Consider the following 19,072-nt stretch of genomic DNA (forward strand, 5'->3'; position numbering starts at 1 on the left):
AATAATTTTATTATTCAAGAAAAATAACTTTCCAATTATGTATACCACATTTATAGTGTCTTGAGTTAAACAGTGCTAACTATGGTCACTAGTTTTTTCCTCTATTCTTACCCTATACATTATTGAACAAAATCCATACCTCAAAGTATAACACGACGGGTCATGATAGGTCCATCTGCCCCATCACAAAAAATCTGTTGTCTTTTAGTGCTAGTCAAATCAATTTCTGCAAATTAGAAGCCTCATAAGGTTGCTACCGACATCGGTGGTGCATCATCTTTTTTTTTCTTCTTCTTCAAAAATGCAAAATTAGAGTATAGAAAGTCCTTTTTTTCCTCTCTTTCGATAAGTGGAACCATTGACATCTTTATTAAGGGTAAAAAGCCAAGCCTTTTTTAATGAAGGATATGGGGTGAGGAGAGGTAAATCTTTTATCTAAAAGAAAAACGGTATTGAGACTCCACTATCAAGGAAAATGACCCATATCAAGGAAGACGATATCAGAGAAATATGTCGAAGATTATGTGGGGATTTGCCACAAGTGCAGCAGAATCCTGGAGCTCAGAAGCGTTGCAATCACTTACACACACGGAGATCATCATATCTAGCAGAAAAAAAAAAGTAAGGTCATAATCATTACCGATTACTAAATTATGATTAGTTTTATCTATCGCCAAACGAGTTTAAAAAATATGTTAACATTTTCATTTGCTCAGATTTTAGGTGAACACACATATTTACCATATTAATAGTCAAACAATGGCCTCTGCAACCACAAAGTAGCTACACCACGAAAGTCGGCGTTCAAATTACAAGAAACCCCAAAAAAAAAGAGAGACGTGAAAGTTTTAGGTACATGAGAGGGTTACAGAGCTTCCAAGAATGTTGGTGTGTTGTTGTATTATGCATCAAAGCTCAAGTTGAGAACTTTGGCAGAGTCATGGCTAGTGACCATGGGTGGCAATGGCGGCGATTTTTGAGCCAAGGATTGTAGCCCGAGCGCTAGTGCAAATATTCTCTAGGCCTTGGTCATGGAGTTCTAGGTTTCATTGTTATCGGTAGCGTCATCATAATCAAATGTTAACACTACCAAGCAAGTAAGAGGTGGGACACTCACGCTGGCAAATAATTAATCTTAAATTAGATGATGTAACGTCTGTAGTTTCTATATCTCTAGATCTTTATTCAATTTGTTTGTGGGCAGATTCGATATTAATATAGAAGAGTGAGCTAGATTTGGGAGTTATGTTTTTGTGAACATGCTAGTTTTACTAGGTTTAGCTGCCTACAAATTATATGCCGCATATGGTACTAGTTGACCCATGTTTTATGAGAAACAACATAACAAACAAAGGATGAACCCTTTGTTGGTATAATTTAGTGACATTTTTTTTCGAAGCCTCGAGCGATAAGAGAGTCTTGATTTGGTAGGCTTGATGTGATCCTCGATGGAAAGATTTGGCCTAATCCTAATCCTTTCTAATGGGCTTTTTGTCGATCACTAATTACACGTGGAATCATATAATTAGCTCATGTCTTCATGACATTGGTTATCGCCATTGGTATATATGCTCATAACATGTGGCAATCATACATACCATTGATTTCACTAAACTTAGATAACCACGTGGAGAAATCTCGTTCTTTAACCCTTGGATCTCTCTTTTTATAAATACCCAAATTGATTCATTCATAAGAGCTCTGACCATTTGCATACTACCAATAAATGTGGCAAGGTGTGGGTGAGAAACCTATTTATTAACTCAATTTTAGTGGGCTAGATTGAGTACGGGTCACTTAAAATTGTAAAAATAGATTAGAATGATTTGAAACATTAAAACTTAAGTTAAAATGGTTAGAATACAGGTTTGTTGTAATCCCATTGTTACATGGTGAGACCTTTCCTATTCAGTCGAAATCGGTTGTTACACAGTGAGACATCTCCTATTCAATTGAAACTCCCTATTACATGATGAGACTTACACAATGAGACCTTTCTTTTTTCACTTTCTTTTTCACTCGAAACTCATTTTTACATGTTGAGACTTCCTTTGGTTGAAATCTATTGTTAGATGATGAGATCCCATTTATCGAAACCCATTGTTAAGACATTACCTCAATCAAAACAATTTCTACACGTTAAGACCCTTTTTCAAATAAAAGGGATTCCCCTATCCGATGAGTATCCTTAAAAAAAAAAAAAAAAAAAAAACTCTGTGTTCATGCTCTTTACACTTGCATTTTCATTACTTGTAAGGAAATATTTAGATGTCATCTAATCTTTAAAAGAGTCAGCTGGCACTTTATTTTCTAATAATAATTAAAAAGGGTAAAAATAAAAAATATATATTTAATAAAAAAAGTAAAATACAAAAAGCATGGCTAATAAGATCACAGAATAAAGAAAGTAGAGAATTTTTCATAAAAAAAAATAAAAAAGTAATAAAAACAATCGAGTGGACCGATTTTACCCAGCCCATGTTTCCTTTAGTCAATTCTCAGCCCGCTATGCATCCAGCCCACTCTCCCTCTCTAACCCAACTTGTTACTTCTTTTCGGCCTGATTTTAGTTCTTTTTCTTTAACCCTTGAATTAAGCCTAAGAGAGTAGAAATAATAGAAATGCAACCTGGCCCCTTGACTATTTTCCTCTCTCACGCACGCACGATTGTGAGCTATGTAGCACCGACACGCGACACGTGACACGCGACACGACACGACACGCGACACGTCATTTTCTAAAAAGTAGGAGAATTCGACATGTTCCGACACGTTAAATATCAAAATAAATATTTTTATATATACATATAATTATTTTAAAAATAAAAGTAGAGTCAATTTATTTAAATAAATTTATAATTTTCATGATGATCATAATTTATTATTATTCAACATTATTCGTTTTTTTTTTCTTTTTTAAAATCACCAGCATCCCATTTTAATTTGTTTTTGGCTCTTCCGCACCATCATATTTTACTTTTATTTTTCCTGCTCTTCCTTGAAAACCCAAATGCACGGTACCTCAGTTTTAAATTTTTTTCTGCACTCCTTGGAAACCGAACCTAGCTGCCTCATCCCCCTTTGACTCCTCCTTTACGGCACCCCCTCCTTGGAAAACTAAATCGTAGCCTCCTCCTCCTTCTGTGCTCACTGCTCATCCTCCTTGCACGGCACCCATTCTATCTTTTAGAAACCCTTCGAGAGCAGCTTGAAAACTCTCGGAAAACGGCCGCTCCCTCCTCCATTTGCACGATCCTCTTCCTCTCAATCCCTACTCTGTCTTGGTCACCTCGTTGCAGCTGCTCACTGCCTTGCTTCTGGTCCTCTCTCTTTTGCGGTTGTAGCCTTGTCTCCAGTCCTCTGTCGCGGCCATCTCGGTCACCTGGTTCTCTCTTCCTCCAGCCTTCTCTCACCGTCGCGGCCTCACTATTGTTGCCTCGCCTCCGCAGCCTTGCTTCCTCTCCCTCGCCTCGTCTTCACCCTCCATCGCCAACGATTCACTCTCCCTTCACGCTTGTAGATCCGCTCCAGAAACCCAGCCTCTTGCTCAGACACGCTCCGACTCGCGTGTCGAGAAAGTTGATCAGGTGTCAGAAAATCCGACACGTGTTGACCGCGTGTCTGAGCGTGTTGGACACGCCGACACGTGTCCGACACGACACGGAAGGTTCCCGAGCGTGTCCGTGCTTCATAGCCTGTGAGTTGGACTATCGATGAGCAAAGAGATAAACGGTGAGTTGAACGACCGTGACATAGAGAACCATGCCCGCGTGAAGACGAAGGTGAGGGGTCTATGAGCAAAGCATGGCAAGCTCAGGAATGAGGTGAGCAAATCCTAAAGGCTCTAGAACCCGGGAGCTGTCTGAGTTTGTTATGCAACAAAAAAGAATCTCGCTTTATTAAAGGGGTGCTCGGCTAAGAGACAAATAAAAGGGAGGGAACATTCATTGATTTTTTAAAGAAATCTAAGAGAGAAGAGGCACGAGAGAGAAGCGGAGAAAAAACACTTTCTCAGTTGTCGATTGTCCAGAATCTCTTCAAAGTTCATCGTTTGATGTAGGCCGGAAATTGCAATTTTCTGATCGCCGATTCCCAACCTTCTTCATAGTCGAGCAATGAGGATATTGTTGAAGCTATTCATCGAACGACATCTTTGTTAGATTGATCATCTTTTGCGTTTCTACAGTCTTGGCTAGAAAAAGTATCTTCCTAAATGCTCTACTTTATCCTTATTGTTAAGGAAAGAAAATATTATCTCTTGCTGCGTTTGTTTCACGGAAAATAATTTCCAGAAAAATGTTTTCCGGATTTTCCAAAGGTGTTCGTTTCTACGAAAATCAACTACCTAAGGAAAATGTTTTCCATCAACAGTAAAAATTACCTTCAAAGCTAAGGAAAATGTTTTCCACTTCGAAAAGTGGAAAACATTTTCCATAACTTCTTCGCCTTATATCTTTTTTCTTTTTTTTTTCTTTTCTTTTCATCTTTCTTCCTTAGCTTGGCTGGTGGCCGGCCCGGCGACAATGGTCGGCGACCAGCGACCGATGACCGGCGACCGGCCGCGGTCGCGAGCCAGCTCCGAGCTCCGCCCCGGCCGGCGAGGCTCCGCCTAGCCCGATCCGTGGAAGCCCGGCTCGCCCGAGCTCGGCGAGCTCGGGCCTCGCCAGCATCGAGCGAGGCGGAGCCTCGCCGGCTGGGGCGAAGCCTCGCGCCTGCATCCGGCGAGCCGGCGGGGCTCGGGCCTCGCCCCGAGCTCGCCAGAGCCCGACGAACCTCCCGGCGAGCTCGGGCGAGATCACCCGAGCCTCGAGCTCACGGATCCGGCGACCGGATCTTGGTCGGCCGCCGAGCGCCACCATCGTCGGGGCGTGCGGCGGCGGAGGAAGGAGGAAGAAGGAGGAAGGAGGAAGGAGAAGGAAAAGAAAAGGAAAAATAAAGAAAAATAAATGAACGGTGGAAGATAATAAAAATTGTATTTTTTAAAAATACAAATATTTTTGGTCAATTAAAAATATTAAAATTTAATTTTTGATAATTTTTTCTAAACAATTAAATTAGTTGATGAACAAAGTGGAAATCAAGTTTTCCACTCAAAATTTAAGTTTCAGCCGAACACCGGAAAATATAGCCATTTTCCCGGAAAATGACTTTTGGGAAAATGTTTTCGAGATGGCCCATTTTCCGTGAAACGAACACAGCCTTAGAGTTTGTATCTTATCTTAGAGTCATTTATATACATTATATTTGCAACACAATTATATATAAAAAAAAAAATGAATAAACTTTTTAAATTTGGTATCAAAGCATCTTTGGCGAAAGCCTCACCAATCCATGTTTGAAGAAACATTATCTTTTTCATCTTCTTCATATGCACCAATGTCACCATTAATGTTGTCATCAACCGTCTCGAGTAACCCCACTCTCATGTCACCACCAAGTATTGGGGAGAAGCTAATCGGGATGAACTTTCCTATCTGGAAAGCACAAATCCCACCGTATTTACGAGCTATCGGTTTTTGTCCATTTTGGACAACACTGAACCTCAATAAGAGGAGACTGTCGAGGAGATTGCATGAGGAAAGGCTGTTATGCAGATAACCAATCCAATGTTTGAAAATTGGAAATTTCAAGAGTCCATTGCCTTGGTTTGGATCCTCAATTCGTCAACCGCTTCGATAGTTGCCCAACTGACGAGTCACACATCCACGACAAGTGTTTGGAAGTATCTTGCAGACTTGTATGTTGCTCAATCAATTGGTCGAGCATCAGCTTTACCGATTCAACTTCAATCACTCTCAAAAGGCCACTGATCCATCACAAAATTCCTACAAGAAGCCATCAGCCTCACTGTTGGAATCCTTGGTACAACAAAAACGGATTGTAATTTTGCAATTATGTCAAGAGGTGCTATAGAATTGATAGAAATAAAATGAGGAACAATTGTCTAAATGTCAGAACCTATGTTGATAGGGAGAGCCAGCAAATAATCCATTATAAATTGGAGAATTACAAGATTTCAATCACTCACGCACTCAAGTGTTTCCCAACCCTAGTATATACCCAATACTCACGGTGTTTAAAAACTTAACTCAATGGAACTGACTCTACGCACAATTCTCTCCGAGTTCATTCCTTTCTTTGTCACTTGAGCTCTCTCCTCTCACTCTGCCTTCTCTATGCCCCTCTGCTGTCCTCCATTTATAGGAGAATGAGTGTGAAGACAAGACAAATGTGAACTCCACGAATTTCACAGTAGCACCTACTTCTGAACTCTGCACATATATGTAACTAATGATGGTATGTGTGCATGACCATCATGCACCGACCTAAGGCACGGCTCCTGCCTTTTCTTCTTCATCATTTACTAATAAAGGACAAACTTAGTCCACAATCGACACTGACTTCAAACAAATCTATGTGCATGCCTTTAAAGAAATGGAGGAAGAGTGGTCGTGAGAAACCTGTGCATGGGCTACTTTCCTCTTTCTTTGACTTCTATAAACCCATGTGCGGAAGGATTTGTTAAACTTCATTTAGTGCTACACACTAGCCTATGACAAAAAGAATTATCAAGGTTAAAGAATCCTTTTATTTATGCAAACCATGCACCAATTCTCATTAAATGCTCCATGGACATGCTTTCTCATTTAGGCATGTAAATTATGCGTGTGGGTCGAGTATCGTATATGGGCTCAAACTCCGAGATATAATTTAACAATTCTCCATCTTGGCTCGACATTTACAGTTAAGTTATAGTGCTCATTTTCCATGCCTAGCTCTAGCAACGCCTCGATGGGTGCTTACTCTATGCAAACACCAATCAAGCTCCAGCAAAGCTCGAGCTTTGCCGATGGAATGGGCTTCACCATCATGTCTACAAGGTTCTCTGCTATTGCTATTTTCTTCACAACAATCTTGTCATTCATTATGACATCCCGAATGAAATGATACATAATATTGATATGCTTCGTTCGCTCATGATATATTGGATTATAAGCCAAATATATCATCACACTTTGATTGTCACAGTGTACAGTGACACTTTTCTACTCCAATCCAAGGTCCAAGAGCAAACCTCTTAACCATATTAACTCATTTTCTATAAAGGTCGGTGTCATGTACTCGGTCTCAGTCGAAAACAAGGCAACATTGTCTTGTAAAGATATCTTCCATCTTACTACACTACTTGCTAGCATAAACACGTACCCCACTAACAATTTGCGATTATCCAAGTACCACATGATCCGAATCCACATACCTTGTGGTCTCACTCACATTGTTGTTCCTCTAATATACAATGTCAACGTCTGTTGTCCCCTTTAAATACCTAAGGATCCATTTCATAACTTTGCAATACGTCTTACTTGGGCATTTCATGTAACAGCTAACAACACTTATAGCTTGTGGAATGTCAGGCCTAATGCATACCATGTAGGGGTGATCGAGTCCAAAGTGGGTAGGGTCCAGACCTGGACCCTGTACCCAACTCTGTTATAACCAGTTCTCTTTTTTGGACCATGTACCTGACCCTGTTTGCATTGGACCCTATACCTGACCACCATATTTTTCCGGTCCAGGAACTAGGTTAATCCTCTTTATATTTGAACCTATTTTGCATAAAAACACATGCCACAAAGTAAAACTATATCCATAAGTGATTAGCACAGCACATACACAATCGATCACTGTCTGAGCACCAATAGCAACACAAAAGTTTCAAATGTACACCAATAGTAGAATAGACAATTACCCTAATAAAACTACAACAAAGCAGCAAGTAAGAAAATCAGCTAAGAGAATTTCACACCTGCGTAAATAGGTCTACAAGGCATGCTAACAAGTTATCTTCATCTCCAACGCTTTTGTTATTCGCATAGTAATCAAGCAGTTGGTCTCGAAAGGGCACGCAAAAATAGAGGGCCTACCCAAGAATCGGTAGAACAACATAAGCAAAATCACTGTGAACGGAAATTTAGAAAATCTAATGATCAAACTCCACAACAAAACTCTGTCATAATCTAATGAACACCCCCCCAAAATCTACTTCCCCATGACGGATAACTTGTGGAATGCACATCAAATGACCAAATAGAACAACACGCGGCTGTCTCCTGAAAAATTTCCAATAGGGTGATCATCGGCAAAAGAACGCTTCAAGTGCCATAACTTTGGCCAAAGGGACACTTAAGTGCCATAACTTACGAAAGGTACACTTAAGTGCCAAATTCGGAAAAAAAAAAAAACGGATCACTTGAGTGCCACTCCGCCAAAATCGGCCAAACGCCAACGTGGCATTTTTCCGCGAAGTGCGCCCAAACGACGCCTTGTTTTGCACGCTGGGACGTGGCCAAAACGGTCGTTTTTTGGGCTGACGTGGTAAAAAAAAATGAAAATTAATTAAATTAAATTTAGTTAAAATATTTAAAATAATAATAATTTAAAAACTTTAAAAACCTTTAAAAAATATTTTTTTTTTTTTTAAAAGGGAATGGGGGAGGCGGGCCGAGGGATCGCCCTCGCGCCGCCGCCGCCCGCCGCCGCCGCCGGAAGGGCCGGCGATGGCGGGGGGAGGGTCGCCGGGGTTGCGGCCCGGGCTAGGGCCGGCGACCCCCGGCCGTCCGACGGCGAGGGCTCGCGAGCCCTAGCCCGGCCGAGCCAGGGCCGCCGCCCGCCGGGGTCGCCCGGCGGCGGCGGCCCAGCCGGCGAGGGGCCGTCGACCCTCGCCGGATCCAGGCGAGGGCCGCGCGCCCCCGAGATCCAGCGGCGAGGGCTTGCGGCCCTCGCCCCCGGCCGACCCTCCCCCGCCGTCTCCGGCTCTTCCGGCGGCGGGCGGCGGTGGCCGAGGGCCGATCCTCACCGCCTCCCCCGTTCCCTTTTTTTTTTAATTTTTTAAAGTTTTTAAATATTATTTTTTAAAATATTTTAACTAAATTTAATTTTAAATTTAATTTATTTATTTATTTTGTTCCACGTCGCCCGAAACGACGCCGTTTTGGCCATGTCAACGTGCAAAACGGCGCCGTTTTGGCCGTGCTTAAAAACGCCACGTTGGCGTTTGGCCGGATTTTGGCCGGATTGACACTCAAGTGATCCCTTTACTCCGATTTTGGCACTTAAGTGTCCTTTGGGCAAAGTTAAGGCACTTGAGGGGTCCGCACGTCGGTGATCATCCAACCATCAGAAGAGCCAAATGATCAAGCGGATTATTTAATACCACCACAAGCATAGCTTTCAAAATCCATCCTAACCAGCAATCAACTCTATGACCACCCTTCAGATCTCTGCAACATAAAAAGAACCTTCCCACAAGCAATCAACTTTGCAAACAAAGAAAGTCAAACCAGACCCAAATCAACAAAACCCATTTCATAATCGACCCGAAACAACCCGATTCCAGCATCATCATCATCATCATCATCCGCTAAGGCGGCGGCGGCGACGGCCATCATCAGATTGAGGGAGAAGAAAGATAGAAGGGGAGGGAAAACAACAACCAGACCTGCAAGATGCTGTTGCAATAGCAAGTGTTGCCGAAGTTCTCGAGGCCGAAGTAATGCTCGCCCTCGGGGAACTGGTTGTCGAGGGCCTTCTCGAGCTTGGACCCCACCGCACCCATGACCCTCAGACCGCGAATCGAAAGTAGGCGAAGGTGGGAGAGAGGATGAGGAAGCTAGTGATAGATGAAATAGAGCGACGGGGAGTTGGCGATGGCGCGACTGGTGATGGCACGATGAGGAGCTGGCGATGGCGCGACAAGGAAGCAAATGAACGCAGATGAGGAAGCAGCGCGACGGGGAGCTAGATCTAGTGATGGCGCAACGAAGGAAAACGCTGTGAACTATGAAGTCTGCAAGTGTGAGGGGTAAAGAAAGAAACAGTCGGGTGGAGCTCATCGAAAGAAAACGCTGAGAACAAATTAGGGTTTTGGTCCTTTTGGACTTTTAGGCTGCCTTAAAAACCAGTTCTCAAATCGATTCCCAAACTGGTCTAATCGATCCGGTTCCCGAGTGGGTAATCCCTCGAAACCGATTCCCGGACCGGTTCAAACAATGTTTGAATTTTGGGAACCAGTTCCCGACCCTATTTTTTAGGTGGGCCGGACCGGGAACCGGGTAAACTCGGTCCAATTGCACACCCCTAATACCATGGAGTACATAATACTACCCACTACACTAGAATAAGAAAAATGGACATATGCTCCTCCTCCTCCTTAGTTTGCGATGATAACTTGTCATAAAATTTAAAATATGTGGCTAAAGGAGTACTTATAAATTTTGCCAACTACATGTTAAAACGTGCCACAATTTTCTCGATGCATTTCTTTTGAGACAAACACAATGTTCTTGCAACCTTGTCACGCAAAATCTCCATACCCAATATTTTCTTAACAACGTCTAAATCTTTTATTTCAAACTTAGCACTCAATTGCCGCTTCAACACATCAATATCAGACCTATTTTTAGCTATTATCAATATGTCATCAACATATAATAATAGTTAAATCAAAGACCCATCCTTGGATCTCTTAAAATAAATATAGCTATAAAAATGACTTTTCAAATAGTCTTGACTAGGCATGAAAGCATCAAAACGCTTATACCATTGTTTAAGAGATTGTTTCAACCTATACAAAAATTTCTTCAATAGGCAAACATGGTCTTCCTTATCCGGAATAAAAATCTCTCAGTCTGCTTCATGCAAATTCGTTCCTCCAATTCACCATAAAGAAATGTTGTTTTCACATCTAGTTACTCCAGCTGGAGATCCTATGCAACTATTAAGGTAAGTAATACATGAATAGAGGTATGCATTACCACAAGAGAAAACACCCCATTGTAGTCAATGCCCTTTCGCTAAGTATACCATGCCTTACCACATGAGAAAATACATCATTGTAGTCAATGCCATCTCGCTAAGTATACCCATCCGTAACAAGTCTTGCTTTGAACCTAGCTACCTACACCAAGAATGCTTTTTTTCTGTTTGTAGACCCATTTGCATTCGATAATCTTTTGGTTTTTGGGTACTTTAACTAGCTCCCATGTCTAATTTCGATATAGTGATTCTATTTCTTTAGTCATAGCCTCTTGCCACTACGATAACTCAGCACTAATCATCACCTCAAAGTAGGATGAAGACTCATATGCCTCCATCTCATCATCTATAGTCAATGCATAGGCAACATTAGAATAACCATAACGTACTAGCGGTCCAATTTGCCTTTTCTATCTACCCGTGGTTATATTGTGATGTGGTTCTACTAGTTGTTCAATATCACAATCTTCAAGAACTATAGCTTCATCCACAGTCTCTTGTTATGTTACCTCTGAGGTCTTTGAAAGCTCTCCCTGACTTCTGACAAGATGATTCGTTCACTTTGCCTATTGAGTCTTAGGACTCCTCCTTTAAAGCATTGCAGTCTCGTCGAAGATCCCATCTCTACTAAATAGAAAATTAGGTGATCTTGGATCAATGCATCATAGCTGATAGCCTTTCACCCATTGTGCATAACCCAAAAATATGCACTTTTTCATCTTCGACTCAAGCTTACTATCACTTGCATGAATAGGCATCCAAATATTTATAATTCAAAATAATCAACAGGTTTCTCCGACCATACTTTCTTATAAGTCTTTCACTTGATAGCAAATGATAGAAATCGATTAACCAAATAACAGGTCATATTCACTACTTCGGCCCAAAATTTCTTGCCTAGTCCTACATGCAAAAGTATGCACCAAGCTCGCTTAAGTAAAGTTTTGTTCTTCCATTCTGCAACGCCATTTTGCTATGATGTCTTGAGAATCATGCAGTGTCCTATAATCCCTTCCTTTTGGCAAAACTCGGTAAAGTCCTTACCTCCTAATTCCATGTCATTATTAGTTTTCAGGCAATTGATATATTTACCCGACTACTTCTCAATTAATGCTTTAAAATTCTTAAATTGATCAAATACCTCGGATTTGTGATTCAGGAAGTATACCCATCCCTACCTCAAGTAATCATCGATGAATGTCAACATATATTGAGCACCTCCTTTTGATGGAAATGGAAACGGCCTCAAACGTTTGAATGAATGTATTCGACTAGTTGCTTGATCGAATGCATAATGTACCAAATTTAACACAGTGCTGCTTTCTTAAGATGCAGTGCTCACAAAGGTCCAGATTTATTATTTTCTGACCTTTCAGCATTCCGCTATCACTTAGTATCGTCATATCTGCCTCACTCATATGTCCCAATTGTATATGCCATAACTAAGTCAAGTTTGAGTCTAACTCACCTGATGAGACTACAACAACTCCGATCACGGTTTCTCCCAATAAATGATAGGGAGAATTCACATCCTTCCCTTTCATCATTGTTAAGACACTTCAAAAGATCTTCAGTATTCAACCTTGAGTGATGTACTTGCACCTGATATCATCAAGTGTCCCTAGAGAACTAAGGTTCATTCTTAAGTTTCGATACATGCTTTACATCCGTCAACGTCAGCTCTACGCCATTGTTCATCCTAATTTGAACCATCCCTATCCCACAACCTTGCAAGCTGCCTTATTCCCCACAAGAACTCTTCCACCATCTATAGTATGGTAGATAGTTAACCAATTCCTATGAGGAGTCATGTGATAGGAACATACGGAATCTAGCACTTATTCATTTCCTAAAAACTTGTAGACACACATAGGATGGCATCGGCATCACCGATACACTCCTCAATAACATTCACCACACTGCTTGTGGTATTTTGCTCACTGCCTTTATTTCTCGGGGACAATCTCTTCGTACATGCCCCTCCTCATAACACTCAAAGCACTTCACACAACCTTTTGATTTTCTATGTCGCGACTTCAACTTGCTCTTGCTTCTAGTGCGAGGCCTCCAATGTTGGTCTCCGCCCCAAATCACCAATCCATGCACTACATCTTGTACTAAATTGTCATCACGCAACTTTCTCTACTACTCCTTTGAGAATATTGTGGAGTTTATCTCTTATGAGGTAATCATAGTACTCCCCTGTAACAAAGAGTCGGTAAAGTGCTCCCATGACTTCGATAGAGATGCCAACAACATTATGCGTTATTCTTCATCATCTAAAATCTTACCAACATACTTCAAGTCCATCATAAGTTTATTAAACTCATCTAGGTAGGATCTAATGGACATAGTTTAAGTGTATCGAAACCGGAACATCCTCTTCAGCATGTATAAGTAATTGTCAAACATTTTGTTGACACATAAATTTTGATGACCCGATCATTCATTTATTACATAAAAAATTATGGATTAACCTTTAGTCACTAAATAAAAATATTGAAATTAATTTGCATAGCATGTATTTGTAGGAGCAGTTATTATTTAGTTTATTGCATTTTCATTGGATTGGTGGCTGATGAATTTAAGTGAATGGCTTTGAACTTAATAGGACTAAACTCATGGTCACGTTAGATTTCAAATCGAAAGAGCAAAATACACGGACTAACTCATAATCAACGTGAGAATCGATCGATCGATTCACCAGGAGAACCCAAAATTGAATTCGTCTTCAACTCACTTCTTCCTCTTCAGTTTGGTGGAGAGGTTGGGCTCGGCTCTGGCTCACTTCTCAGAAACAGATTTCCCGGTCTACATTGTTGAGTTCTCCCTTATTCAGTAACAATCGACCATGAGGAATGTAAATCCAAAACGAAATTAAGATACCAGAATTTTTTCCCATTCTTCATTATAAATCTTTTATGTCATGTCGATTAGTGTGAAAAATTTCCATCAAATTTTTTTTTTTTTTTTTTTTTGGGGTGCATATCATTATCGTGTTTCCTTGGGTTTACCTGCTCAAACACCATAGCACTAGGGACTTATGTACTCCCGAGCAAGATTAGTCCATGCTTTAGATTTCAAATTCTTGCATATGAATATCATGTGTCATCTACAATTATATCATAACATCGGAATTCACTTCATCTGTCTTTATGGTGACCCAATATTACTTCAATACCCCAGAAGCTTGGGATTTTTCAATTCCATCGTTGATATATCCATGATGGATATATCAGCTCTTCCTCCATTTCTGCTAGACTTTTATTAAACATCCTTCATCATGCTACGCACATTAAGTAAAAAAACCACACAGGTTCTGCCGCTCGGAATTTCCACATTCGACAATGAGGAACCAATTTCTACACTTAAAAACGTTAAGAGCACTGTGAAAGTAAATCATCCTGTCCAGCCTTTAAAGCAAAGATCTTAAGATGCATCCAAAATTTGATTGTCCAGACAGATGGAGGAAGAAATGGTACAAGATTGCTGATAAGAATACAGGCTAACTATCTATTGATACAATCCAGACGGGTTAACCTACTTCCTCCATCCATTGCTGGCATTCGGCAATACATCAGCAAGGAGAATCAGCAGCAGCATCAAGAGAGTTACTTGCGACTTTTGAAGATATACCATCAAGTCAATACATGTACTAGCTAACCCTACAAGAAAGGGTCGGGATTATCAGCAGAGTATATCGGTAAGACCTAGTGGCGTAGTATATGATAAGAGCCAAGAAGAGGAAGAAAAAGGAATCCCCAAATGCATGAAGAAATTAACAGTAGCTTCACAATAGTCAAAATAGTCAGTAGGCTATACATTCAGTTCTTGTTCTTTCGAAAACAATGAAGGGGTTAGAAAGGCTCATAGATTCCCACTTAAATAATGTAATATTAACCATATAAACTGAGGGAGATCCTAAATTAAGCAAGCAGGCGTACCTTAGTGATCTCAAGGTAGAGAAGGACCATTCTCCATAGTGGTTTCCAACTTCCAACCCCTAAAGAGGTAATCAATAGTTAATTTCAAAGATAGCCCAGAACCTATACTGGAAAATATGTGAAAAAGGCCATTACCTCTCTGCAGCCTCTCTCTTTAGCTCTTCTAGCTCATTTTCAATATTGACACAAGCAGCCTGAATTTCTATATTTTTCTGACAAAGCTCCCTCCATTGTGTAGACAGAGCACTAAGCTCATATGCAGTATTTTGCTGTTAATACAAGAATTTTCAGATCACTCACATGCAAGATTATGTAAATGAAAATATCAAGATACATATGGAAACTGCAAAGACAACATACCTGATGATATTTTCTTTCACGGTTCACAGTCTCAATCTGCTCATTTTGCTCACTAGCTAACTTTTGCAGCCTGAAAAAGGGAAAATGTTTGACAAAATAACCAGCTCAGGACTTAGTAGTAGGAATCAAATAAGATGGCAGAAATGATTGCGACTTATCAAATTGAAGAAAGAAAAAATCATCTGGAATGAGCCTGTCAGTCAATCATGTGAAAAAATTACCAGAGAAAGTATTGGTCATTGCAATATATAAATGCTATAAGGTTTACACCAAATTAGTATAAGATGACACTCCATAAAAGAGGAATGGTGTGATGGCATTGTTTTTTATATATTAAACATAATGTAATCAGGAAATTCAATAAACCATCAGATTGATGAACTATCATGCTACCAAATATAACCATCGGATTTCACATGAATTCAATGACAACAATATTGTAAGTCAGACCTACCTAGCTAAAAATCCCTCCAACTGCCGGTTATGCTTAATCCAGACATCAGCACCATGTTTAGACATCAAATCAAGATTTTCCAGCCTGCAAACCAAGCGGTAAATTCAACTAGGAAAAGGAACAAGTGAAACAGAGCATGTCAAAGGCTAAAATGTATAGAGTACCATATCTTGAATTTGGCTGTTCTCCAGAAAAAGAACATACAGAATCATGTAATACCTGATAACCTCATACTGCAGCAAGCGTTGATTTCTTTGCAGTGCCTGCTTCCAAAGATTTTGATCATCCCTTCTATGTGGAGGTACCATATCAATATTGTACCGTGAGGAATCAAAAGGTGCAGGGGGCCTTCCTGCCATCACACGCTCATACTCTCTAGCAAGCATAGGATTATTCTGCATTCAAGTTTAATGAGTAGGTGGGCAATCAGTACAACCAAACAATTCTGCATTCCAAAATGAAACTTTGACTCCAGTAGGTGCTGTGTTTTTTGCCTCTCTCTCTCTCTCTCTCTCTAAAGATGTCTTCGTATTCTTTTTTTGTTTCAAATCTTAAAGTATCATCTTTTCCTGCATTTTTTTTAAAGTAAGGAATCATTGCTTGTGCTGGAAGCATGCCATATGTCAATTCACTGCAAGCTTGTAGCTCAACTCTGTAAATGTTTACTCCTTTGGGAATCAGTCTGATTCTTTCAAGCATGAGAAGACCAGAAGAAATGTGCTATTAAGTCATTGGGGCTCATGAACGTCACACATTGACTGATGCTAGAGAGTTCAATGGAAGAAAAGGGAAGCACAAAAGGATCAAAGTGCGGGCATCTGCTCACTGCAAGTCCCAAGTTTCAAAGACAACTTCGGCGACTCAATTAATGCAGCAAAACAGGCATGTCTCTCTCACAGGATCATAGCCGCAGCAAGCAACCATGAGGAGTTCGGAAAAGGGATACCTGCTCCTGATTTTTCAATCTTTACCAATCAAATTCAACACAAAAAGAGTAATGGGGCCGATCCTAGCAAGGTCATATGGTATTGAGAATTTGCATCATTTTCTGTCAGGGTTCTGTTTCACAGCCGTTCTCCAGGACCCGGCTCCAGTGCTCCACCGGACCTCGTAAGTAGTCCTATGCCTAAACGATTCTCGTATTGCTGGATACGGACAGTCGCTAGCTCGGTAAGTATTAGCAAAAGCTTTTCCAATTCAAGCCTCCTAAATTCAACAAAGTAAAACGAACTAGCGAGATCTCCGTTCTCGATGTCGTTTCCCCGGCAGACAACCGCTAATTCCCTACGTACGGAAGCCGTAGACTCTATACTCGAGAGCAAACCCAGCACTGAAACTGAACGCCTTCGAGAAACCCTAACGCGCGAGAGAAGTCGGGATTTTTCACCTGAAACTTGAGCTTGGGGACCGGAGGCAGCTCCTTGAGGAAATCCGAGGGCTTCTTGGAGCTCCGCCGCATCTCCTCCTCGACGAGGCGGTCCACCTCGCCCTTGACGGCGGGGTGGCCGTAGTCCTCGTCGATGTAGGGCAGGGCGTCGATCGTCTCCGCGTTGGACGGCGTCGTCCACGGCCGGGCGAGAGCGTCCGGCGGGGCCTCGAGCATGAGGACGTCGCCGTTGGCGTCGGCGCCGCCGGCCGCGACGGCGGCGGCGGCGGCGGTAGCGGCGGCGGCGGCGGCGGCGCTGCTCCGACCCATTTGCACGACGGTAGTTGCGGGGGGGAAGAATGAAAGCGAGCCTCTCTGTACAAATTGCGCAGTTTCTGGATAGGAAAATTACATAAATAATATCTAAATTTCAGCCTGATATTTATACCATGAATTCCTAACTTTTAATTTATTTAATATGATATCTAAATTATAATTTCCTAAATTATCAATTTATTTGATGTAATTTTGAAATTTTAATATATTTTTTTATTTAATTTTTAAATTATATAAAATATTTAATATTGTATATAAAGTTAAATTAAAAAAAGATAACATTAAATATTTTTATATATGCATATACCAAAATTTTATGAATCACATTAAATAAATTAAAATTTTAAAAATGACGTTATGTATTGAGTTAAAGTTTAAAGAGTGGGTGTATCATTTTCCTTTCTCAAATTTAATTTGCCTGCCTCTTTATTCTTAAATGAAAACCCCGATTTTCATTTTCAATTGTATTTATCATTTTCCTTTTTCTTTTGCAATTAAGAACAAAAGAAAACCCGTACAAGTGCAATATGAAAAGAAAGGAGATAAAATTGCCACCCCCCCCAACAATCTTTTTTTGTTCCCTTTGTTTATCTCGTGATCAAATTTGAGAAAATTCCAAATAAGAGCTCGAAGTGCTCTCACCGATTAGCATAATATTATGACCAATCAAAAATCTTTTCATCCAAATACAAATTAAATTTAAATTTAATTATTAAAAAAAAAAAAAGACATAGGAGGGAGGGGGTCGCCGCCTCATCATTGATGAAGCGACTATAAAGGCCAATGAAGTCATTAGCACCTTGGCGAGGGTTGGCCAACCTCACCAACCAAAGGCAAAGGCCTAAAGCATCATAATCTAGGCCAGGGTTGCCCGCCCTCGCCTCGAGCCTATGCAAGGATAGCCAAGCCTATGTGATTGTCGACAACCCTCACCTAGGGTAGGGTGAGGGCAAGCAACCCTTACTCAAATCTAGAAGAGGGTCGTAACTCGTCCCCACTTTTGGTAAAGGCTTACTAATTTCGCCTCTGGTCGACAAGGGTCACCACCCCTTAACGAGGCACTAGCCACTCCTTTCCCCTATGTTTTCCTTTTCTTTTTAAGTTTTTTTATTAAAAGAAAAAGAAAAAAATAAAGGAAAAATTACCCTTCACAACCAATAAATTCAAGCCCTCTTTAAGTCGATATGGGTATTTTGGCTCTTATTTTAAATAAATATATATATAACCTTTATTTGACCTTTATTTAAAATAATATCTACTCCAAGTTTTTATTTAAAAAAATGAAAGCACTTCATCCCCTTATTTAGATTTGTCCACTTGAAAGAAATTAATTTAGCTAATTTTTGAAGGGTGCCTTTTCTGTCCTTGTCTCTCTCATGATCAAATCGATGTATATAAACACATAAAAAATTTCGAAAATGTATTATCCGAAGATATTAGTTAAATTTGAAGAATCACCCATCCGATAAACACTACACGTCATCCCATTGTTTTGGAGTTTTTGGTGATCAACTATTATATAGATTTTGAAGATATCTTGAAATAGGTATGGTTCAAAGGAAATAAAACCCAAACAAATGTATTTATTTTGGCATTTTTCCAAAACCAAGATGACTCGTTCTCTATGATGACACGGGGTCACACAAGAAAAAGAGTGAATTATGTCACACAAATCACAATTTAGCACCCCAGTTGCAAAGGAATTCACTCCACAAAAAGAGCCTCCAGAATTTATGAAATGTTACCGAATATAAACGATACTGGTGCTTAATATAATTTACAAAAGTAAAAGCACAAG

General features: G+C 40.5%; 1 protein-coding gene across 2 annotated transcripts; it reads right to left on the reverse strand.

Annotated features, from left to right (window-relative positions):
• Nucleotides 1-14,154: 14,154 nt before the first annotated feature.
• On the reverse strand, nucleotides 14,155-17,283 carry LOC104422015 (pre-mRNA-splicing factor SPF27 homolog). Of its 2 annotated transcripts, none has more exons than XM_010034236.3 (7): nucleotides 16,960-17,283; nucleotides 15,792-15,967; nucleotides 15,573-15,656; nucleotides 15,119-15,188; nucleotides 14,894-15,027; nucleotides 14,759-14,817; nucleotides 14,155-14,473 (listed from the first exon to the last, which is right to left on the reverse strand). In XM_010034236.3, the coding sequence occupies exons 1-6, from the start codon at nucleotides 17,266-17,268 to the stop codon at nucleotides 14,769-14,771; spliced, it is 822 nt and encodes a 273-aa protein (XP_010032538.2). In that variant the 5' UTR covers nucleotides 17,269-17,283; the 3' UTR covers nucleotides 14,155-14,473; nucleotides 14,759-14,768. The 2 variants fall into 2 exon arrangements, with proteins under 2 accessions (XP_010032538.2, XP_010032529.2); XM_010034227.3 differs by having other exon boundaries at nucleotides 14,155-14,479.
• Between the last annotated feature and the right edge of the window lie 1,789 nt (nucleotides 17,284-19,072).

Source organism: Eucalyptus grandis, chromosome 2, assembly GCF_016545825.1.
Source record: "Eucalyptus grandis isolate ANBG69807.140 chromosome 2, ASM1654582v1, whole genome shotgun sequence".
In the NCBI taxonomy this organism is placed as follows: domain Eukaryota; kingdom Viridiplantae; phylum Streptophyta; class Magnoliopsida; order Myrtales; family Myrtaceae; genus Eucalyptus; species Eucalyptus grandis.

Bases quoted from the DNA above. Each gene is read 5' to 3' on its own strand.
- LOC104422015 (XM_010034236.3), bottom strand. From the start codon at position 17,268: ATGGGTCGGAGCAGCGCCGCCGCCGCCGCCGCCGCTACCGCCGCCGCC. The intron at 15,657-15,791 runs GTATTACATGAT...CTTGGTTTGCAG, and splicing joins CTGCAGTATGAGGTTATCAG to GCTGGAAAATCTTGATTTGA. The intron at 15,028-15,118 runs GTATGTTGTCTT...TTGTATTAACAG, and splicing joins GTGAAAGAAAATATCATCAG to CAAAATACTGCATATGAGCT.